The sequence below is a fragment of the Takifugu flavidus genome, chromosome 5 (assembly GCF_003711565.1).
Source record: "Takifugu flavidus isolate HTHZ2018 chromosome 5, ASM371156v2, whole genome shotgun sequence".
NCBI lineage: Eukaryota > Metazoa > Chordata > Actinopteri > Tetraodontiformes > Tetraodontidae > Takifugu > Takifugu flavidus.
Window position 1 is genome coordinate 11,129,408 of NC_079524.1, and position 24,946 is coordinate 11,154,353.

Consider the following 24,946-nt stretch of genomic DNA (forward strand, 5'->3'; position numbering starts at 1 on the left):
TACTACGCTACAAAGAGTACTCGGTCGGGAGTCCTCTGACTCGTGTCAGACCCCCCATTATCCTCCAGCGAGTGACTCCGCTTTAACCTGAACTCACTAATAAGCAATAAACAAACTTGTGCTGTCATGTGAAACGGCTGTATAATCAGCAGGCGATAGCTTGATAATGCGGCGGAGCGTTGGCTGCCAAGGCGAGGGTCGTGTCCACGAGGAGCGCCTGTTGGCACGCTCTTTTCATCAGTCACACATTAATTACTATGTAGACACAAAAAGCTTACACTCAATTAACTGGGGCTTCGCAGATCTGAGGCCATCCGCGGTGCCGAGCGAGAGCGACAACCTTTAGTCTCGCTCCAATCGATGGGATTAAACACTGCTATGAAGGACCACAGAAGAAGAAAGAGCAAGAGAGACAGGGAGAGAGAGAGAGAGAGAGAGAGAGAGAGAGAGGGAGGGAGGGAAAGGCCACGGGGTTTCAGGTTTAAGAGAACTGTACCTTTAATGGCTCCCGCTCTGTCAGGTCCGCGGAGCCATCACTCGTCTTGTATCTGCAGTCCTTCTCCCTCTGGTCGATGGTGGAGTAACCATCTAACGAGCAAAGACAACAGCACAAGTCTTACATTTCACCATCAATATCGTTTGTGTGGAGTTTTGCTTCAGTTGGGGGTTTGAATTTCCAAACAAACAGACAATTTTTGGAAATTTGTAAATAAAGAAAAAAAAGAAAACGATGAGTGTAGACTAGGGACTTTTGGGGAGGGGTGATGCTGCTGTCTGGCTCTTACCTGAACTCAGCTCATCCACAGGCATCATAGCACCATCCTCCCAATTCCCAGAGTTCTTATTCTCAGTAACACAGGCACTGAGTAACGATTCTGATTGCTACGCTGAGAGTTGTGCCCGTACAGACGCAAAAGAGAGCCAAAGAACAGCACAGACGCTTTGCTGCTCACTGTTCTTCTGAACAGATGTTTCTTTAGCCCCACAGGCTCCTCACACTCCTGCAGAGAACCGCCCTCACAGATTCTCTAATGCAGGAGCAGATTGTACAGCTCTGTACAACTCTAAATGTCCCTTATCTTTGTTCCTCTGCTCTTTTAAAATATTGAAAGAAACAAACCGAGGGCTGGGGGCTGAGGGGAATATCTGGGGTTTCGTGGTTGCTGGCATTTACCACCTCTTACTTGGAAAGTCATCACCACTCCACCCTAATGGTCCATCAGGGCGATTATCTAATCACAGCTTTGTGGAAACCCCTTTATTATCTACGCCGCATCCAACCCATTTGGCCCATTAACGAGATCGGAGCAGGAATATTCATACAAACACACGAGCAGAGACCTTGGTTCTTCTCCATCAGGGGCAGGGTGGTGTCGTCATAGGCGGACTTGCCGTTCTTAGCTGTTTTAGGAGTCGCTGTCACTGTGGGCTGGATGAAGAGCAGAGTAGGTGAGAGGAACAGCAAACAGCTGAACTGCTGATGAAAAGAGGATTTTGTTCTGAATTCCTGTTTCATTCCGTACCTGGAAGTGGCTCTTGTTCCAGCCATCCTTGGTCAGAGTGTTCCTCAGCTCTTTGTAACTCCAAACCGTCTGCAGCACGTGTGACGCCGCCTTTGTTTCGCGAGACGATTGGCTGAGAGGGGGGTGGAAAAGAACCACTGAGTGTGATTGACATCGGAAAACCTGCTGGGAAGTGGATATCAGAGCCCCTCAGGAGGCTCCAGGGTCCCCTTTGCAATTCATGGTAAGATGAACGCACATTTCCTTTCATTAGCTGCTCCAGGGCCACCAGCATTAATTACTTGTGGAGTTGGGGGGGGACCCTTCAAACAAAGCTGATGTTGGGCACCGGAAAGCGAATCTTGATGTGGGGAATAAAAGCGTGCTGCAGACAGATGCCACTTTAGAGCGCTTGATGCCTGTTTTCATCATCACTCATTACTCACACAAAAGCAGCTAACCTCCAAAAAACAAGCCCCCAGAGCTCTAAAGGCTGCGTGAGTTCAGACTTGTTAAAGCACAGTCGAGCATCATTAGAGGCTCAGAACAGTCTCCTCCATGAATACGAATGTGAAAGATCACAGTCTGAAATGCATTCAAGGTCATGCTGTGATTATTTAATTATCTCTCTGGGGTATACACACACTTCATAAATGTAAAGATATGAAGTCTGTCTGACCTACAGTATGAAAAAGAGGATAAACACTTAACTTGTGGATAAGTGAATCCAAAGACATTGGAATTATACCACCGTCTACCACTGGGGGGCGTGTGTCTCTCCCAACATGTTAATTTGAATGGTAAAAAAAGTAGATTCCCTTTATCGAGTGGAAGCGGTGTCGTGCCTCACCTGGTCCGGTTAATGGCAACCAGCTTCTCGATGGCCTGGGCCTGAATGAGCGAGCGGGCATTTTCGGAGCTGTCGGTGACGATCTCGTGGATGGTGTTGAGGATGGCGACCACAGTGTCTTCCTCCAGGTTTTTGGCTGGCCGCTGCTGACCACTGGGCAGATTGCTCACCAGGTCCCGCATGGCGTAGCTGCCTGTAAGATGACATTTGAGCCAGCGTCGTGGTTAATTTCAACTGAAATAACAACCGGCGGTATCATCCGCTCCGACATCTGCATCAGTAACTCTCCAGTCTGGATAAGTCAGCAGTGTGCTGTGCTGCTGGTTCCTCGTACCGATCAGGTCCTTGTTTCTGCGGTCAATGGACAAGTTGCGCAGAGCGATGGCCACAGCTCGGACCACCTTGTCAGAGTCGGAGCGCAGCAGCTCCACCAGGATGGGAAGACCCTTCTCCTTACGCACGGTGGCTCGGATGTAGTTGGACCACTGGAGGGCACACAGAAAGGAGACCTCTGAAGCAGATGCTCAAAACATCTCGGTGTTGGACTGATGGGATGCCTCCATGACATAAGTTGAGGCGTAAAATAAAAATGTTACACACACGCATTACCTCATTAAACTATACCGGCACTTCAGCACTGCTCATCCAGCTTGACTAAATCACAGTGGGACTCTGAGTGGATGTGCAATATAAATTGTCTTAATTTAAACATCAGTAGATTATACTTCTCATTTTTTGGAGCATGAAACATTAAGTTTGACATTAAAGAGTTTCTCTTCTAAGTGCGGGTACCCTGGAGATGCAATTACTCAGAGATGCAGTGGCGCATCTTTGCCGATAGGGGGCAGTAGCGCCACTTAAACGAGGTTCAATCCTGCAGCCAGTTCAGATAAGATTGGGGATTAATCAAAAAAGCAGCATGGATGTCGTAAAAGGAAACAGGAAGATGCTTTGTTCAGCCAGCATTTAACATTGTGAAGGAGAAAAAAAAACAACAAAGGAAGGATTTCGTTGTCGAAATGTTCCGCTTAAATGAAAATCACTAGAAAAGTCTGTCACACCTGAGAATCCAATTAATCTAGATGACTGAATTCTGTTGATAAGAAACTGAAAACTGGATCTTGTCGGAACAACTGTCTCTTCTCAGGTGTTTCTGCAGCACATATAAGAGATAAAAATGCTATGACTGTCTTTTCTCATCCCATTGACTGACTCCTGTGTTATTTGGCAGATCTAATTCAGCTTGATTATTCACAGAGCTTCGTGGTGTTTTTGTGTTGACCCCCCCACAGCCCTGAACTCACGGTCCACTGTCCGGCGCTGAGGTTCTGCAAGGCCCCAGCAGCAGCCTCCAGGGTGTTATAGTTCTGGCTCTCCGTCAGCAGAGATAGGTAGAGCCTCACTACTTCCGGTTGATACAACAGCTCAAATCCTGCAGGGAAACAGACACAGACACACACACACTGGTCAGACTCAAATGAAAAGACAGACAAGCCAATTAGGCTCTGCTTTGGAGCAAACAGCAGAATACTTAAGTTTATCTGTGACCATGGGGAGAGCTCTTTGGCAAAGGGAAACAGGGAGGAATTTTGGATTAACAACCTCATGCCTCATAGCTCCTCAAAGCTCCTTGACAAAAGCAAAGAAATTGAAAGTGGCTTGTTTTGCAGTATTGGAGAGAAAATTAGCTTCTGTCTGAGGATGCAACACCTTTCAAAAAGTGTTCAAGCTCTCTGTCCTCGTCTAAAGTACTGTGAACAGCATCATAAAAGGTCTGGGGGAACGTTTACACATCACATTTCGACACCGACAGCGAATCTTTACAGCTTCATAACACAAAAAACATCCGACCTAATTTAATTATCAGGTAATAGAGAGCAGAGACAAAGTGAGAGATGGAGATCGAATGGAACTGCATCCTAATCTGTGCAGACAAGGAATGAAAAATGGCAAAGCAAACATTTCTTCCACAGTTATCACTCATATGACATTTACTGAAGAGACGCTGTTTTGAAATCACTTGTTCATCCACACATTTGCTTGAGTGAGTGAATCTTAAAGAGAAACTGGGAACAGCTGACTGGCTAATGAATGCGCACGTGTCTGTGTGCGCATTGTTAGGGATTTAATGCAAATAGTAATTACAGTCGGTGGGAGAAAGCGTTCACGTGGGCTGAAAAGGTTCCGGAACCTTGGATCTATGAAACAAAGCCAGGAGAAGACTGAGATGTTAAGAGACCCAATCAGAACTCTGCGGCTGCTTTGGCAGAGATCTAGAGAAATACCACTTGGTGAGCAGCTGGACGCCAGCAGCAGCCAGGCTCTTTCTATCCATCTTGGCTCAAATGAAAGAAACCATATAACCGTGTTCTCTAAGGCCAGTATTTTCAAGGTTCGACTTGAAACCCTCATATTATGTGGGCAGGGATACAGTCTTGCCGGATCTGATTGATGCACAAGGGATGACACGACTCTCGACATATAAAAAGGCTTTTTGTAATTCAACAGTAACTTCAGAAGGCATCTTTGTCTCACTATTTGTAGATAAGGAAACAGTAAATGGTGGCAGATTCACGACAAGTAGAGAGCAACAAGCTCAGACAGTATGTGCCTCCTAATCCATCTCTCACACCCATAATTTGAGCTCAGCCATGGCTGCGTTCCCTAATTGCTAGATTCCCATGTAGCTACAAAGTGGTTATTGACAATTCAAGACACATTGGTCCACGACCCCTATGGCGTTCGCACCAAACCTCCAGAATGTGCGCGGGAGGGAGTGTCTGGTTGGGATGTTCGTGTAAGCGGTGCCTGGGAAGCGCACGACCCTGGCTGTAAGGACGTGTCAAAGCACGAGTCGCATCAACAGACTCTCTGGGCTGATGCAGAGAGGTGCATCTTCTGAGCCTATTAGGTGCAACCTCAGCAAATAGAGACCATGATGTAGGACAGACACCTTCATCTCCAAGGCAGGTTCTCTCCAGGGTTAAATCTGTTAGCACGTTGTTGTCGAGCGTCCTTTTGACTGGGTCCAGTAACCACAGACAAGTGACTTGGATTTAACTTTAAGCAGCGATTACACTATAATATTAAACTTACGTCCCACATTGGTTTACACTTTTCTTTTTTGACACCGTGGCGGCTATGATTGATATCCTTTGCAGAATTCCCTGCTGTCAAAACAAAACATCTGCTAGACCTTTCCCTCGGTGCCGTTAGAGCGGTTGTAATGTCACCGGGAGCCTGAGGTCCCTCCCACAGCACACGCCAGGTGGAGATCGGCTGGCAACCGCCCAATCCTGCAGTTGTTGTTGTCATCAGTCATCCCCAGCTCGCCCTGTGGCCTGCTAGTTGTCAGTTTGGTAGGCAGAATTGCAATTGAGGGTGGGAGATGAGCTGTCAGCGTATGGTAACCTTGGCTTTGCTCGGGGCATCCCCCTCTACTCTGCGACGGACTGCAAACATGATGGGATTACGTAAATACGTCTGTGTCCACATGCGAGGTGTGGACTGCATGCAAGAGCTCCTCTTCAGTTAGCAGGGCAGCAGTCCAGGATGTAAGCAGCGTCACGTATATGCAGCAAAGGGTTTGGAATTAAAGGACGGAGCACTTCTCAGCTAAGTAGAAGAAGACTGAAACCAATTTCTACTTGCATTTCAGCGGTTTCCATTCACGCTCTATATCAGTTAAATTGCAGCTGTTGCAGTTTATAGTATTGATGTTCAGCCTGGCACCAAAGCAGCAGGTAGCTGGTTCACATGGGTTTTCACATCTGTGCAGAAATATCCAGGTCTTTCTTCAGGACTTCAGGTAAAGACTTTTAATGGAAGCAACATAAAAGGTATTAAAAAAAACATGATGTATAGAAATGAGGATGACCTCTTACATCCCACGACACAATGCTTATTAACATATTGTTAAAAGGCAACGTATAAGTGAATATATTAGATCGTGGCTAGCTTTGTTGAGCGGAGTCCAGTGTGACTTTCTCCTCTGTTCCCTGTGCTGGTGGGAGAAACATCACAAACTAATTTACTGCTGAGCTCAGTTCTGCTTCTTAGCTCCAACACTGAGAGAAGGGAGGGAGAAAGAATGGGCACCGTCTGCAGCTCTCAGCTCGTCTGCTCTCATCCCTAAATGAGGTGAGAGGAGGAGCAGCAGTTTTATGTTTTCAAAGCAGGACACAACAGTGACAACTCCTGCAATCAAGGAGAAGCTCAATTAGTCCCTGTGAACCCAAGTAACCATGTGACGCTCCAGTGCATCAAAACTGGGTTAGAGAAAAGGTGGCGTATAAGCGTGAGTGACGTTCACCACAGAGCTGGAGCTTTTTCTCCAGCTTCAGTATTGGCAGCAATTAAAGCTGCTCCAAGGCGGCGTGACGGGCTGGTAAATGACGACGGATCACCCAATGGACGGAGTATTAAGGAGTCAAACATGTATGTGGGTGTAATGAAGACTTCTCAGAACCTCTGGCTCAATTTATACCTTCTGCCGTCTTCTGGGACATGGAGAAGCGGACACAGGACCTCTGCAAAGACAAACACACTTACCTGACATCGATCTTGCTGTAACACACAGGTTTTCTCAGTCCTCCTCAGAACCATCTCCATTAACTCACTGCTGTTTTCACACAGCATGACAGCACAACTTAAACAAACACTCATTATTTTTTAAACCCATTGTTGAGGATTCATGTCATCAATGTCCACTGGGTTCTGTTCCAGTGACAGACTGGTTAGGTGTGGGAGAGGAGGGAGCTTCCTGAGGTAACTCTCAGTATTAGGTAAGAGGGGGACATGGATGACTGGCCAATATAAAAAAAAAAACCAAAAACAAAAATACTCGCCGTTCTGGCCACAGTTTTCATTCCTATGGAACACCAAGGCCATTCCAGTGGGAAAGCCTCAAGCCATCAAGTCTCCAGTCTCATTCCACATCTGCAACTCATACATATTTAACCGCAGCGGCTTTTTTTTTGAGTACATGCTGGAATAAAGAGTGAGTGCTACATTGCTAATGAAGACTCCTGCAAAACAGCAGAGGGGTGACAGCCTGAACACCACATAATTAAAGGTAAGCACGCCACCGGGGCAACAATGGCCGCGACTCTTTTAACTTCATTAAAACCCATTAGCTGTGTGGCAGTGACAAGCAAACAAAGGAAATTGACGGAGTTCTCAGGAGTATCGGTCAAGGTCAACAGGTTGGCTTTGAGTGTCTGCAAATGATGACTATTTCAAGCTTCTTGAACACGCAGCAGATGGACGGAGTTTACAGGCGCTGCCAGGATTCCAGCGTCTGATGGATATTTACATGTGGGTATAATACACACATAAAAATCCATCTTTAAGCACGGCCAGAACACTTATGGAGTCATTTGTTAGATGGTGTATAGGAGGACATCAAACAGGAGCGCTGATGGCCACAGAGGGTGAAGAACAACTTAGACAAAATAACCATGGCCACTTCCTCCCCCAGCACTCATTTTTGAGGATTAAAACATAAAATTATCAAAGGAATCCCAATAAATTACCATTACAGTCCTCATAACATTGCGGGAAGTGCTCGTATCCTTTCTTGAATCCAGCCACCAGAGCACGTTTTTGCTTTACGTCATCTTCAAAGCGTACATGTTGACATGAGACGACAGCGTTCCTGTAGATTTAGACGTTACGAGCTTTAACGTCAATTCTAAACTGTAAGTATAACAACCAGCTATTACAGAATGGTTCCTGCCAGAGGGAAGAGACATTTTCAAGCCATTTGCATTATGAATTTGCATTTTAATGTCAGATGTGAAAGTAATCAGGCCCAGAGTTGAGCTACACTCTGCTAAATTGATTTTTCTTTTCCATATTTTTGCTGCTGCCGTGTACCTCGGGCTGCAGACATAAACGCTCCGACACATCAGTTTAAAGCAGGTTCATCTGACTGAAAACTGGCAGCTGTCTTCAGCCTTTGGGACAGCGTTTGACTGAGAATGCATGTCCCTTCCTTTCTTCTGATGGTGAAGCCAAAACACAGCATGCTGCCAGGATACAAAAGGCTGTTCACCTCCCGTTCACCCCTTCAGACTGACAGGGTCCAGGAGTCATTTTTCCACTCTACCCGATTAGGCCCTGATGCAGATTGGCATCTCTATGGGAATCCCCAGGGCACCACATATTTGCATGCCCACGCTGCGGTTTGGCTGCGGTGGGTTGGACGCTCACAAAGAGAAGCAGACAGTGGCGGCTGGCTCATCTCTTGGACAGCCACCCATCAGCTTTTGGCCACAAATATGCCCTGTTATTATGGGGGTGGTTTGGGAGACCATAGAGAGAAAGAAAGTGAAAAGATACAGAGATATTTAGTCCCCACGGGATTCCTGAATGATTGTTGTGGCCAAAAAACCCCAAATCTGCGGCAGCTTCAATACAATACAAAATGAACAAAAGTGGAACGTTTCAGCGTTTCTGTTGCTCTTTTTTCTTTATTCCTGCTTCATTTTTGCTCTTTTCTGGCCGATAATTTTCTCACATGTGTTTAGTGACGTGTGGAAATTTAATGCTGTGGTCTGGGAAACACACATGGCATCACCATACATGGTCAGACTGCTGGAGACGTTTGAAAAATGTGCAGCATCGTCCCTCATTTGCTTCCGATTTTAGCCCGCTCACTACAGGAATCCAGCAGAGACATCTCAGAGAATGTGTCCTATCTCTCAATGCGTGGTCCCTCTATTTAGGACGACGGGAGTATTTTCAGCCGTGACATGAGGGTATTTCCTTTTTTCTGAGCTGCTGGGCCAGGGACGTCCTGCTGTGAGCTTTTAGACCGGATAGAGTGGACACATCAAATCCAGCAGCAAATCCAAAACAGATTTCCAGTGACTCTGTCTGGCGAGTCCAGCAGAATTTGTCTATAACCCCTGAACTTTGGACGGGAACATAAAGCCATCTCCCACTCTGGCCGGTCTTAGTTCTTGGTCAATAATGCCCTTCCACAACACCTCCAGCCTCTCAGTGGTAACACTACTGTTTTCTCTGCTCCTCAGGCAATTAAATATCAGAACATTTGTCAGCTGGAGATGTTATTTCCCTCTGGAAGAAACACAAATGGACATGATATGTCACTTTTATGAAGAATGACAAAGCCTTCCATGCAGTAGCTCGACAAATGGGTTTCAAAGTTAACACAAGCTGACGCTTCGACACGCAGCAGACATCGTGTCACGCGGAGCGGACTGGCTGTCTGTGCACACTTGGGAAGGATTTTTGCTTCTGTTTGTGCTCTGACAGGGTGCCACTACTATGTTTTACACTCTTAAAATGCAGCTGCTTTCAATCCAAAATGGACAGGAGTTAAAAGGATACTCCATGGTTTGCTGGCCCAACCAAGTGGACTTGGACATGAGTCATAATATTTATGAGAGAACAGAAAACTGCACTTAAAGTGTTTTAGAGCTGGGAAGAGGCAGCAAGGCTTCTACTACAGCCTCCTGCTGTTTGTGTTAACAGCACCCCAGCATCATCATATACAGTATACAAATGGTTTACATAACATGGATTATTTATTCATGAGAAAATACCCATGAAATTTATCAGAAAATACTTTATATTATCTGGCACAGTTTAAGCAGGAAATTAGGCCCTATTTGTATCTTCCAATTGACTTTTTAAGTTAGTGTTTAATGCTCCTTTTTGCTTTGTTGACAATATAAAACTGAAAAAAATAAGCCGACTCTCTGCCTCTCCCATTTTTGTTTGCTTCCTACAATCAGGCCCTGAAATCTTCTATCATGAGCTTGTGTAACAACAGAGTGTTCTCAAGAAGACAAACATTGTTATCTGTTCCTGGTGTTGGATTGCAGTAAATGCTATAATCATCCTCTCGGCAGGAGGACTTGGGGGTGACCTGGACAGAAATGACTTCAGGTACTTTGCATTTCTGTTCTGTTGCCTGTTATTTGGCTACTTCATACTCTACTAAAACTAGAGGAAATGTCCTCCATGACCCGGCTTGAGAAAACTACTAGCGGGCCTTGACAATTAGCTGTGCAGACATGTTGCCAATACATCAGGACGTAAAGGAGATTTTTTTCTTGTGCTTTTTGTCACATGATTGGTGTCAGATGCCAAATGATGCTGAGGTCAAAATTATCAGCGCGCAGATAGACGGATAGAAGAATAGATGGCAGATAGATTCTAAAGCTACAGCTGTAGTAGTGATGGGTATTTAGTCATCAGGAGCTGTAGCAAAGGGTGAAAGTGTTTTGCCGTAGCGTGATCCTCCCAGGACAATAGTTTCCCTGCGGTATAGCTGTCAGGGCTTTAACACATTTCTTGGATACTCGGTAATGGAGTAACAAATATGCCAGACTGCTGATGGAGAGCAGACAGGGAAGCCTGCCGTTCTGGCGAGAACTTTTATTTCCTCTCTTTTCACTTAATCAGCCCATATGTCTCTCCTGTTCTCACACTCTGCATCACTTACAAATACAGCACACAACCCACAACTGCTCCACCTACTGATGGAGACAATCTAAAAAGATGAAAGTGAAGGTACTAGTGGTTGCTATGGAAACCCTTACTCTCTCTCCCCTAACAAATCTGCTCATTTGATGTTGCTGTGAGACAGGAGAGCAGGACCAGAGCACAGAAAAGGGACAGATCTCCATACTGCTTTTAATGTTTCTTATTTCCGTGCTATTCTTCGTCTACTTGTGATCAAGACAGCGGATGGAAATCCCAACAAGCAGCTAAAATAGACTCATTCTCACTCTTACCAGCCAGACCTGCAATTTCATAGCAACGGGCAAAGACACTGGCCTTCAGGCTGTAGTTAGCGACCCACCTGAGCCCGTACTTCATGCATGTTTGGGCTCAGCAGCAATTGAGTGCTTGAAAGAGGGGGAGCGTAAATCAGCTTTAGAGTACATCGTTATGGATGACAGACTGATTTTTTTGTGAGATTCGAGTATGTATCAGCATCACCTTGAGTGCCTGTTGTCTTTAGTTATGGGAGTCACGTCCGCAGCCAGACATAACCAGCAGCCGAAGCTTCAGCAAGAGGCCGCAGGAGAGGAAGAGATACAGATGAGGTAGAATAGGGCTGAACAAGAAAGAGACAGAGATGGAGGCAGACCACAGCGAGGAGGCTTAAGGGATGGTGGACCATGTTTCCTCTTTCCTGTCTGACAGATTCAGCCGCTCACCTGAGCCCGCAAAAGCTGAAATACAAGCTTAAGTTGTCAGGATGGCGTTGTGCTTCCTGCTCAAATTCCAATGGTGAGTCGACTCCCGACATGCCACAGTTACCTGCTACATCTGACAGAGACTTCACAGGAAAATGGTGCAACGTGGGAGGAGGAGGAGGAGGAAGAGAATAATAGGAAAGACAGAAAAGGGAAGAAAACAACAGACTGTGACCATCAGAGCAATGTATACGGTACGGTAACTGGACAGTAAAGAGTCATCAGAGATGCATGGATGATATCAGAGTCCAGAAGAAAAACACTAACTAGTGAAACTGCAGCAGAAACTAAATGATGCACTCTGCAGCGGGTGATGAGGGTTTGGAGGTTGGATGTCCAGCCTTTGGAATAAGCCCAGATAATCCTGTGGACTGCTGGTGTGTGTGTGTGTGTGTGTGTGTGCGTGGGAGATGGGGCGTTAATAGAGATATGGCAGAGAAGATAGAGGCATTAGGCTGAAACAGATGTGGGGTGACGGGGGGAGTGATGGAAGTCTGGCCTTGCAGTCCAAATCATTCAGAGGTCTGAGGCTTAAATACAGACACGCAAATGTCTGACGCGGGATTTCTGGTTTCATGCACACAAACCGGCACTAATACCAGCGTTTGTTAGGTTTTACATTTGTAAAAAAGACATTTTCCAGCTAGAAAGAGGCATTTTTTTCCCTCCCAGTGGGAAACCGACTTGCAGTGATGCTGAGTATTATCTTAGCCACTGTTGTGACTGAATATGTGCCATGTATAATACAAATCTTGATGGATGCTGCAACAGTAACCACGGGGGTGAGGCTCTGCACATGATTAACACAGCAGCTGCTTTGACAAGTAATTACAACATTGTTGGGGAAATATAAGCGTTCCTATTTACATTAATGACCCACACAGACGCAAAGTGTTGCCATGCTAAAATATAGGCAGATATCCACTACCAAAACACTGTGAAAATCGCAAAAAGGAAAGATTTTCTAATAAGCTGCATGGCATCAGCTGTCAGTCATGTGTCCTTATGAACAGAGAGATGCACATTTTGAAGGCCTCAAAAAGTCCTGTGATTTTTATCCGAGTAAACTCACCAATAAAAGACAAAGAAGCGGGTGTGTGTTTGTGTGTGTGTCTTGGCTCAAGCCCACGTGTGGAATGTGTGATGATGGCTGCGATGGCGTACGCTGCTGAAGAGATATCCTGTGTCTAGTTTGATGTCAGCACCCATCTCTCTTTTAAACGCTCCCACTGGTGTTGCTGGGGGAGCAGGATGGTGGAGAGTGATGGATAGTCTGGATTATGTTTGGCCTTGAAGGATAACAATAACAGCCCCTCCCCCCAGGTCACCCATACACACAAGTGATGTTCATTTTTCTCAGTCAACACGGATGTATAACATCACCCACGTGGGAGAAGCATCACACAAAAAGAAATGTGTTTTCTTCTGTGTGTGTGTGTGTGTGTGTGTGTGTGTATAGCCGTGTGCAAGTATGAATGGCTTAAATTAATCGATCATCAAGTCAAACAAGTTTAAATCCCAAAGACTTGTGGCGATAAACCCAAACAGGCTGGCTGCGGGTGATAAAATTGCACAACCAAAGACACTTGAGAGCTCCTCTCTGCTCTTCATCTCTTCCTCTGAAGTCGCTTCAAGCCTCGCACACATTTCCTTTTTAAATTTGTAAAACACCATCAATAGCCCCATTTTACAAACACCACGCCCTTTCTTCCAGCTGGTTAGGGCCGGTTTTAAAAGGCTCTGATTTCAAGTCCAGACTTTAAACGATCCGTCTATCATCCGTACGTGTTTTCGTGATTCCAGGCCCTTGTTGTTGCTTCATCCATACTAGTCTGTCCTCCATCCATCAGCTTTTAATAAGATTCAAGTGTCTCTCTTAGAAAAAGAAGGCTCTGAAGAAAAGCTCCAGTAGGCAGGTAGATTTCCCTGTCCTGCCTTCTCTGTCCTTTGAATTAGCTGTGCCTCCTAATTATCACTCTGCTCCTCTTCCCAGGTCACCGCAGACAAAACAATGAGCTTTGGGTGGCTCAGTACAAACTAAGAACTATGTGAGATGAACCCAGTGCTGCTAATTTAAAGCTTCACTACAGAGGAAGTGCAGGAAATGAGTTGTGCCCCACCTCGATTTCCCTGAAACAGGTGCCTCAGAGTGCACGAAAACACACAGAGCATAATCTGGAACCTTATTCCGCTAATGACGTGCAGAGCAGCCACTCTCCAGTGTGCTCCTTAAGAGGAGCATTATTATGCAAGCCTCTTTGTGTTTCCAACAAAACACAAGGCGGTCCCACTCAAGTAAACCTTCGCTCTGCTCATTTGTGCTTTACTCCTCTTCGGCCTGATTATCACCTCTTTTCATCAGCGCCTTTGTGAAGCGACACCTTTGGACAGGGAGGTGCACGAGGTGCCGAAGGGGGGGCTGCGGCAGATGAAATTTCCACTGCATATTCACAGATTATCGTCGAAGCTTGGTGTGCAGTTGATTCTTACAGAGCAATTCAAGTAAACAGAAGTCGATCAAATGATTCTCGACCAAACTGACCAAACTTTTACTTTACCTTTACCTTTACTTTTACCAAAGTTTGCTGCAACTCTGCAGCAAACTAATTCAAGTGTTTAGAGAGTAAAATCAACATTAAACATGGCTGCAGACAACCCCCCTACAGTCACAAAGTAGCCCTGTCTGCCTGATGGACTGCAGGTCACCACGCGTTAAATTTACCAAGTCGCTAACCTAGTTGGCTACCTCGTCTGCCCCCGAATGCACGGTGCTAAAAACAACATCCGTGGGGGCGATTCGGAGCATTAGCGATGCGTGCAGACTCCTGCGCAGGCAGCTGTACTCACTTCTAAACAGTTTGGGTGGAAATTTTAGAGGAAAGTGATTATGTTATGTTTCTGTTCCCTCTTTCTGTTTATATTTGTTTGTCTTGTGTTTAGTGAGAACGTCTACAGAGACACTTGGTCTCTGTTTGCTTTCTGTTTGTTTGCATCTGTGGTGGGTTTACCTTTGCTTCTTCCCTTAAAGACCTGAAACATAAAACCAAAGAGCCGCCCCCTCTCAGCCCAGCTTCTTTTTCTGTGAGTCGGGGGGTCGATGTCCCTCTGGACGTGGTGGCATCCATTACCAGACAGAAATAAAAATAAATAAATTAAGGCGATGCAGCAAAACAAAAGAGAAACGTGACGACCGTGGCCACAGAGAGAAGGGGAGTCATAAAAGGTGCCAGACAGTCTGGATCCAACCGTGAGGACTGGACACGATGTGCCAAGACAGCGAAGCCGAGGGTGGGAAAAAAAATGTGGGAATATCCATGAGCATGATCTCTGTTCTTGTGGCCCTGGGCCCCAGGTGTCTATAGGGTTGCCTTCCTCATATGGATCCTCACCTCCTTATGAAAAGTGATGGGAAAGAGGGATGAGGATGAGGTCTGAATCGGTAAACAGGCTGTAAGCCAACAAGAATGCAGCAAAGCCGCGAATCGCTGTCCTGGTGTTAAATTCCACAGGTTGGGAAATGGAGAACTGCCCAAATAAAACTGCTGCTCAGAATTAACTATGAAAGGTGAATTATTCATGATATTCAGCATTTAGTCGGGGTATGAAGTGGTCACGGAACGCGCCAGAAACTTTTCCACCCAGAGGAATCAGACAACGCTGCACACATGCTTTATCTTGCGAAACAGTTCTGCAGCATATTTACGCACCGATGTTCACGCTGCCTTTGGGCAAGATGGCTGGTTTCCTGAGCCACAGATATATTACATGAGGGATTAGAGGACTCATGTCAGGAGCCAGCAAGTGAAATAATGTTCAATACGTGACGACAACAACAGCTGAGGCGAAAACAATGAAAACCAAGTTCAGTTTCACTTAATTCAATCGAGCTCCCGACTTTTCAGACTTCAAGAGACGAAGACGAGTCCGACAGCGAAGCAGTCAGCGTTAGTTATACTACAAACGAACGCCTCCAGTGGGACATATCAAAGAGGGTTACACAATGCAGCACAACAGCCCACAGAACTCGCACCAGCCTTGTTTGGCTATTCGAGACCTCTCCGCAAATTAAATGCTCAGCTTGCGAGACAAAGTAGCGCAGGGCCTCACAGACAGTCGTCGTCTTGGTAAACACAGCCATTTTCTCAATTGCTCAGCGCGCGTTTGGTGAGGGAAGCACAATAAATCTTGCAGGGATGGAGAGAGCACTGAAGTGGCAGAGAGCAAAAGAAATGAGAATTAGTAAGTGAAGTGGAAAAATCGAGGAGGCAAGTTCGTGGAAAGCCCTGAAGCTTTTCAAAGGCCCCGCTCGGTCATATTGTCCTTCCATCGTTAGATATGACGAATTGGCACCATTTAATTCACACGTGATCAATCTCCAAAGGACAAGAAGTTTGACAAAGAGACAAATCCTTCACACTGAGAACCAGCTCTCCCAGAAGACCCTGTTCACCTTTCATTTATCTTAGCATAAGAACTGAAAAGTGCTGACCCAGCAACAAGCACAAGTGGGCAGGACACAGTATTGTGGGATAGAAATGTAGTCGTAGCAAAAACGTGGTCCAGACATGACAAACCGATGTAATCTTGACTAAAGACATTATTGTTCTGCCTCTGTGAATGTTCTGTCATCCTGATGTCAGTCATCAAGGCGTCTGAGGATTCTGTGTGCTAACGGCTGAGCCCGTATCCACCGGCGCAGCTCTGAACTTCTTCTGCTTCTTCCTCAGGTTCACTCATCTGACCTCTACTTTATAATAGACCTTTCTTGCTCTTCTCACAGGTTCTTGAATTAAATGCATCTTTTCACACAACTTGATTACGCCTGCAACACTCACTTTTCTCTCTGGGTCCGTTTTGAACGGCGGGGTGAGTAATGCACTACCGGGAGCGCCGGACCTCTCTTCCGAGGGCAACCACATAATTCACTTTAACAATTAGGGTGGACGTATACTCAATTCGGAGGACAAATCACACAACAATTACAACTGATGGAGTAAATGGCTGGTTTAATGGTTGAGAAGGTCATTAAAGGTGTTCTGAGACAGAGCCTTGATGGCTTTGTTCCATGTTTAGCAGAATTGCTCAGTCCACCCAAGTAGATAGTTTACAACCCATCCAAGGACATGACCACATCAGCATCATCCACTGTGGAAGCACCTCCTGATGGAATAAACCACACTTTTGAGGTCAAGAGTACTCCATGGAGGGGGGAGGGGGCTCTTCCTCTTCCTCTTCACCGGCACAAACAACATTAATCATCGGCCAGTTCCAGGTCCAGTCTGGTCCCGGTGGTGACCTCCCTCTGATCCATCAGATCAGGATGGGGATACACATGTAATCTTCCGTATCTCCCTTAGCCATCGCCCCAGAATGAGAGCTGGCTTCTCTATCTCTGTCTCCACACATGAGGAGGTGCTGCTGGAGGGAGAGGGAGGGCCTGGACCCAAAAACACAGAGAATAATGTGCTTTAACCATCCGTGGGGGTTTGGTCGAGATTAAAACTGCACCTTACTGTTTATTAGCAAATAAATTCAGATCCCTGTTTATTTCTCTGCAGTCTGGAAGCAAAAAGGCCCAAAGCACTGCTCACAGGGCGAAACCACATGAATTCCAATTGTGTTGACATCAGGGCCTGTAACAATTATTGCTGTCTTTGGATTCAAAACTCCAGAGCACCGTTAGCGTGTTGTGTAAAGTAATCTAAGCACAACGAGATCAAAAGTTGCAGCGTGCCAGCTTGGCTTTCGGCCGGCAAAAGCCTTTGAATAGAAATATTAATCATCATCCGCGGTGTTCATCCGCTCCCTTTACAAAGCAAGTGTTCAAACAGGGGCAGCATCATCAGCCTTTGAAAAAAGTTGCGAGCAATTGCAAACTAGCAAAGCCAGATAATGAACTGTCAACAGGAAGTGGAATCGACTGTGAGTGTCTGCGACTGACACTGTGGAAGGCTCAATGGACACTAATAAGAGGATCACACACACGCGCGCACACACACAGATACACACACACACTGTCAGTAAGTATCTCCTTTCTCCTCTCAGACTCACACATTCAACTTGCATCCATTTGCGGCCAAAATTCACCAACTATCACCTTTAATTGAAGCTCCGTGACCACGGTGGAAGATACTGCAATAACCCTGATGCAGCAGGCAGACAACAGGCAGCAAGTCCTTTGTCTTTCCCTGTTTGAGATTTCACAAAATTCTAAATATTCCAATCAGCTGCTTGTCTTCTGGTTTTATCCAGTTTTGTTGAAATTTCCCATTTTGAAATTTCCCATTTCAAAAACACTGATTAAAAAAAGACAAGAGAGGCCCCTGCAAACATTAAAGACATCGATATGTTAATGAGAGAAGAAGCTGATGAAAGAAGATAGTAATGTCCTAGCCTCATCTTTAAAATCTTAAATCATCCAAAACACTAACATTTCATTGCCAATAATAAACTACATCACAAGCAGTACTAGAGGAGAAACTTCCAACTAACTTTCCTGCTGTAGAGTCTGAAGACGCCATGTTACGGTACAATGGAACAGACAAAACAGTGGCCACCACTGCTCAGTCTACAACCAGAGGCAGCTCCTTGTTGATGTGAGTGAGCGTTTTACTGCGGTGAACAAAAAGTCCAAATGCAGATTTGACGCAAGCTGCCAACGATCAACTCACAGCCCAGGCGGAAAAACACCAAACGAAGCCAAACCACCAACGCCACCAGACTCGCCTCTGGGCCGAACACATCATCCGGGTGGCTCCTCCAGATCTGACTCACTTCCTGTCTGCTTCCTCCCGACAGTCAGATGAAGCGGCGCCCTGATTGGAGAGCGTTAGCCGCGGAAGCTGGACGGACCAGGCCTACCTTTCGATGGCTCTGTGCGCTTGGGCAGATCCAGCGTGTCGTAGCTTTTGTCATTGTCACAATTTTTTCTCCCTGAGCAGAGGAGAGAGGAGGGAGGGCAATGTCAGTGTCAAACCAAACCAGGATTCAAAAGGCACCCGGGTTAGACCGATGTGTGTGTTAGAAATCCAAATTCCTCCAGGACTGACTCTTTGAATTTAATTGAACTTTTTTTTTTTTTTGTGGTGTTTCATTGTGAGGGATTGTCGGTCTAATCCGGGTTTGCAACCAAACACACAAAAGCACATTTTTGAATATATGCCAACACACACACGCACACACACACACACACACACAGACAGCACAGAGCTCGATTTCTGCAGCAAACACCAGGTGAATACATATGAATGTTCCCGCTGTTACCATGACTTCCTAAATGGACAAACCCTCTGAATAATGCAGCAAAAGAGGAGAAATAGGCTGGTAGGTGTGTGGGTGATGGCAGTTAATGGTTATCTCAGACGCACATGCACGTGCCCAGGGGACATTTCAGGCATGAAGAAAGGCTAAAGAGTGATTCCTCAAGGAGATGGAGGGAGATTTCCGGACACTATCATCCTGCCAGGAAACAAGCTCGTGCTTTCTGAATTAATCATAGCGGAGATTGGATTCTGATGTGAAGTAAGGATTGCACGTGCTCCTGCAGTGCATGATTGCACCGGATATCCATCCCTTGTAGGATAATTGTGGAAGATCTTCTGAAGGTGCGACGGTGAAACTTTTTCAGCTTTATTCCTGACGTTGTTTTAAGACAGCAAACCAAACACCTCAACATGGAACGAGGAGCCTGACCTTTGCGAACGGAAATTTAAAGTGCCACGTGAGCTGCAGAAATAGGTAGATATGGCGCACAAATGCCCGTGTAATGAGTGACAAGTTGTCGCTGACCTTTGCCAGGTTTCTCTGTGTAAAAGAGAACGTGAGCCCACGCTTTGCATTCGTCCATCATTAAGCACTCTGACTGCTGCTGAGAGTTTCAATCATGGAGACGAGAGCTGAAGCCGACTCTGCTGCAGTTTTTCACACCCACACCTGGACTGAGAGCTGACCAGAGATGCTCGACCCTCTTCTCCCCGATTCCAGACTCATGATTCAAAGTGTTTTGTGTCATTTGCACAGTAGGAAACGAGTATCCCTGACATGGAATTCCTTAATTTTGTGTCCACCTCACAAATGGCAGCATAAAAAACATACAGAGGCAATTAAGTACAATTAAGAACTGGTTGTTAACCATATAAGAAGGTCTATTATATGTGCAATATGTATAATAATGTGCAAATTGTGTACGTGCTGTTGCATGCTCTTAATTCAGGACTCCTATTTAGCCATTTAGGAGCCTGGTGGAGGAAGAAAGATTCTTTTCAGTCTGCAGGTTCTGCTTTCCACACTTTTGCCCCCAACCTGAGGGTTGAAGAGCGAACAGCTTGTGCTGGGGGTGAGTGGGTCTTTGAGGGTGGAGGCAGCTCTCCTGTGGACTCTATGTGGGTAGATGCTCTGCAGAGAGGGCGGTGGCGGCCTGGTGATCTTTTCAGCGCTCCTCACCACTTTCCACCGCTTTAGTGCTGCCGAACCAGACGGTGCGACAGCTGGTCAGGGGGCTCTCGACGATGCAGCTGTCATAGCTGCGAGGATCTCTGATGACATCCCGACCTCCCTCAGCCTCCTGAATAAGTCCCGCTGTTGTTGGGCCTTCTTGACCAGTTGTGTGATATTCACCGTCCAAGTGAGGTCCTCACTGATGTGCACTCCTAGCTCAAGCTGTAGATGAGCCGATGAGGTCTCCTCTCCTTTCTTTTGTCCACTATCATCTCCTTGGATTTGCCCGTGTTGAGGATGAGGCCAATTCCCTCCTGTAGCCGGCCGTGTCACCACCAGTGAAGCATCCAGTCAGTGTGGTATCACAGCGTCCTGATGCTGTAGTCTTTATTTTCCAGGTGGGAGAGGGAACAATGGAGAGCAGCAGTGATGGCGTCTGAGGTGGCCCATCAGGTCACCTTCATATGTTCATGCTTAAAAGCTTAATGCTGACTGCTCCCACATCTCCTGACGCTCGTTGTGTGGAACATTTACTTTTTTACATGTTCTTCAGGAAGGAAAATGTGTAATTTGGGTGAAGCCCTGAGGCTTTGATGTGTATGACAGAGAGAACAAAAATGATTTATTTCCCATGAACCAGCTGACATTTTAACGATTCTCCCGATGACCTGATATAATTATTCTGTCCAGTCTGAGCAACAGCAGTTTGCCACTTTGACATTCTGTGCTCCTCGACTATAAAATCTTGTTGAATTTGGGCCAAAAACAAAGCTTAAGCATGACCTCACCTACGCAATGACGCTTAAATTAAAACAAAAAATATGGCCAGCACCATCTTGAGGAAATTGAAAGGTTACTTCAGTCAAATCGATTTTAAATGAAGTCTCTCCAGTCTGACTAAATAAACAGCTTGAGCCAGAGCTGCTAAAATGAGGTTTTATTCCCTCGACATGAAGCTGCAGCCTAACTGCAATGAATTTCAGACACCTTAGGTGTGCGGCAGATTATCAGCAGTGCTGTCTGGAAACACGGAGAACACATCAATACGGCATTTTGGGACATACACACGCGGACTTTTTGAGAGGTGGACGGTAATCTATAGCACCTTCACCATCTGTGCTCTTGAATCCACAGATAAAGACAGAAAAGCCGAATAATTCTGTTAAAAATATGTCCCAAAATGTCCCAAAACAAAAAATAACTGAGCTACAACATCAGTTTCACTTCATTCGCAAACCAGCACGGACACTTTCAGGGGCTGGAGCAGAGCTTGACATCAGAAGATCAGCAGCAGTTTGGGAGATACGTTTGATCTCAGGAATCCTCATTAGTGTCTGTAGTTGATTCATTTGAGTCGAGCTCTGCAAGAAATACTGTGGACTCACCTCGTCAGCAAATGTTGCTTCTACCTCTAACCTGCTGTATCTAACGTATCGACGGACAACTGACTCTAACCAACTGTGTGATGGAGGTATTGGGTATGGAGGGCAAATTCAAGTTTAATGGGTGAAAAAAACACACTTTTTTTAAGAGCTTGAAACTTTCAGGGGTTTCTGGGGGAGGAGCCAAAACTATCGCTATCTATGCTCTACAGCTCTGAGGATGAGGAGGAGAAATCAGGGAAGGGAGGATGAAGCTGGGGTGAAAAGAGTTGAAGGGGGGGCACTCACCTTGATTAAACCATTCCTCTATAGTTTGCCAAGGAAGCAGCAGCAATGCCAAAAAAATACAAAGCGAGAGAAAGGAGAAGAGTTAGGGTGAAAAAAGTTTGTGCGCCTGCAGGTGTGTATGTTGAGAAATATCTGTGAACAGTCTCCACAAAAGAACAGGGCTGAAAGTTGAAACGGGGGCTAAAATAGAGGAGAGGGGCAAAAAGAGAAGGAGCCAAGCACAACAGGAGGCCATAAGCAGGGCAGTAATGTTGCCACCAGAGGGGTAAAGATTATAAAAAGAAAAAGAGGAAAGTTGAATAGAAATGAAGATTTCTAAGTCATAGAGAGGAGAAAAGAGTTTACAGAAACATGAAATAAAAACAGAACCTCATCAAACACTTTTCAGCTACAAAACAACAGAAGAAGCAGTGAGAAGTGTGAAAAACGAGCCTCATTTCCAGGTTTTTCAGTTAATTTATGCACAAATTTTCAGTCAAACTTAAGCAGACTTAATAAAATAAGCCAAACTGCTGAAAAATCAGCAGGGTCAAAAGATTCAGGGTCATAATATTCTATAAAAGAAACGTAAAGATCAAAATCAAAAGTCTGTTTAGCTACAAACAAAACTCGACTTTCTAAGTAGCCGTTGTTGATAAAAGGGGATTTTCCAGTAAAAGTAACATTAAACTGAAGAGACAAACCTGGGCTGTTTAAGGTTACAAATTTCCAACCATATTGCCGACATTTGTGCTTAACTGCCTGGCTCGATGATGTTTTATAGCTGCATTTACTGCATCTGCTACCTGAGCCTCGTTTCCTCGCGCCTGCAGGCTGTGCAGCAGCGAAACACACGGCAACAGTGCGTAGGAGCGCGCTTCACCGGTGTCGCCACCAAATCTGTATCTGTTATCAAGCTGCACTGACCCCCGACCTGGAGTTGAGGGTCACCACCTGCCGGTCACACCTCATTGGCCGACTGATTAATGACGGCCATTAGCATTGTACAGTCGGGAGAGATAACACTCGTTTTGCTAACGGCCTGATTAAGATGTTGCTAACAACATGTGCTCACACGGTGCATCTGTTCAGGAGTGCCAATAAACAACAAAAAGCTCCTGCTATAGCCAGAACGGCGTGACAGACTGTTACCCTCGTGAGGCAATGAGGTATGCGGGGAAAAAAACTCATCTTCAAGTTATGCACAACATGCTATTGTACAGTGGTGTTTTTGTATCTCACCTTTGGCCTTCTTGCCTCCAAAGCAACCTGCATCATCCTTTTTCTTCCTCTGTGGCCCTGCAGAGCCCGGGGCCTGCAGCGCCGAGGGGTCCTGGAACTTTTCAGCCCCCGGCACCTCTTTGTGGACGTGGTAGGACAGATTCCTCATGATGCACACACAGTTCTCCACAGACTACAGAGAACAGATACACAAGTTATCGCCTGCATTGTATCTGCGCGCTGCTTACACAGCACTGGAGGATAAAACCTTGTAAACAAGCGTGCATAAGCAGACTAATCTATGTGGTGAGAGGTTGTCAAACACTGTCCGACCTTGTTGTCCATGTCTTTCTTCCCCACAGCTGACTGAAGAGCGTGCAGCAGGGCGTCCACCAGTCCCTCGCATTCCCTCAGTCTGCGCCGAGCCTCTGCCCCATCTGAACTCACATTTCTAAACACACACATGCACGCACACACACACACACACACAAATGCACACACACACAGAGTCAGTAAGCATTTGATACATATTGAAGCCAATGTGCTGTTAGAGACTGACCTGATAAACCCAGTTATTCCCTTGTTTTAAGTCCTAATGCTCATTTTATTAGTGCAAATATGAAGACACTGGCATGACTGCAGGTTATATAAATAACAGTAATAGTCACTGGAACAAACATGAGTTGTATGATTAAACCTCTACTGGACAAGCCAGGATGAGCAGAGGGAACATAATATAAGACGCTCAAAACATGAGCCCAGGACTTTTACCCTCTGTATCTGCCCCAGACTGAACAGTGCAATAAAGTCTCCTGGTCTGAGGAGTAATCTGAAGAATTTGAAGGATAAAAATTTCATTTTTGCTACAAAAGGACATACGATGTGTGTTACGTCAGCTGGAGCCCTGAGCCCCCGCAGCAGAGCGGGACGGGTCTTAGCGCGGCTGTCTGAATGACTGTGAAAGGCAAGGCTTTAAAGAGGGTTAAAGGATGGCTGGGGCTCCCCAATCCTCACCAGGGACTTCATTTATGAGGGTTTCCATCCGCCGTAATCCCATTAGCCGACCTCCGGTTAGTCCCGAGTGAAGAGTGGCGGGAGGAGGGCAACGCTGAGGTGTCACGCTCTAAAATCTATGTCAGACTCGACAGCGCTGAATCCAGACAATCGTTTTCGTTTCTCATTGAAGTGATTCATCTGCAGCCACTTGAGTCCAAATGGATGCAGCCTCCGCCCTCGTTACACCTGGACCTGCTGACGGCATTTGTTGGTGAAAGGGGAAACCCACAGAAGCGTCCCATTTTTGTGCCTACTCAGGCCAATTTGCGGTTGAGTCCAGACAGACAGAACTAGCCATCTGGACCAACCCTCATCCATCTTCAGCTGTCAGGGGACAGTCACAGTGCCCCCCCCCCCCCCCTTGCCATCCCAAACGGATCTAGAGGAGCCTCGGCAGCCGATTTATGTGACAGAAGTCTGCTTGAGGACAGACAGACGGGAGACTTTTATTGTCATTCATCGCATTTCCAGAAGACTTTCGGGGAACGGTGGTCTCAGCGGAAGCTTTCTGGATGCTGCCCCCCCCCGCCCAAGCCCCCCCATCACACTTCGTCAGCCTCGGAAATGAAGCGCCGCAGTGTTCCTTGCTTTTAAATGTAAGTGAGAGGAAATGTGACTGGATGGATAATGAGTCCCAGCTCGGTTCACAGAGTGCCAGCACGACCTCCTGGTGGTTTTGGGCAAAATGGATTACAGCTTTGAAATCTTACATTTGTAGTTTAAAACCTGTGGACACCATCGGAGTGTCTCAGTAATTCAAGATATTTCATTTCTCCCACACTTTTTTGGGGCCAAATAGTGGAAAAGTAATATTTCCCCCTCAGCTGCGTTGTGAATAAACTGTTGCTTAACAAATGTTGGCATCTGCTTTTACGACCATGGTGACATTACGGGCTCAAAGAATCACTGTGAACTGGTAATACTGGAATCCTTTTGTAGGAAATGCAGTCGCTATTAAATGCAGCAGGGGAAATAAAAGCTTCCGTCTCGTGCACA

General features: G+C 46.0%; 1 protein-coding gene across 13 annotated transcripts in view; it reads right to left on the reverse strand.

Annotated features, from left to right (window-relative positions):
• arvcfb (ARVCF delta catenin family member b) overlaps positions 1-24,946 on the reverse strand; it is a 132,663-nt gene that overhangs the window by 4,699 nt on the left and 103,018 nt on the right. For 8 of the 13 annotated variants that reach the window (XM_057032071.1, XM_057032074.1, XM_057032070.1 and 5 more), the window contains 10 exons: positions 23,228-23,345; positions 22,916-23,087; positions 21,695-21,712; positions 18,450-18,521; positions 3,657-3,784; positions 2,687-2,837; positions 2,353-2,545; positions 1,524-1,635; positions 1,342-1,429; positions 497-588 (listed from right to left, as the gene is read on the reverse strand). In XM_057032071.1, the coding sequence (XP_056888051.1) occupies positions 497-588; positions 1,342-1,429; positions 1,524-1,635; positions 2,353-2,545; positions 2,687-2,837; positions 3,657-3,784; positions 18,450-18,521; positions 21,695-21,712; positions 22,916-23,087; positions 23,228-23,345 (1,144 nt within the window). Of the gene's footprint in view, positions 1-496; positions 589-1,331; positions 1,430-1,523; positions 1,636-2,352; positions 2,546-2,686; positions 2,838-3,656; positions 3,785-18,449; positions 18,522-21,694; positions 21,713-22,915; positions 23,088-23,227; positions 23,346-24,946 lie in introns of all 13 variants that reach the window. The other 5 variants (XR_008950468.1, XM_057032076.1, XM_057032072.1 and 2 more) reach the window with 3 other exon arrangements.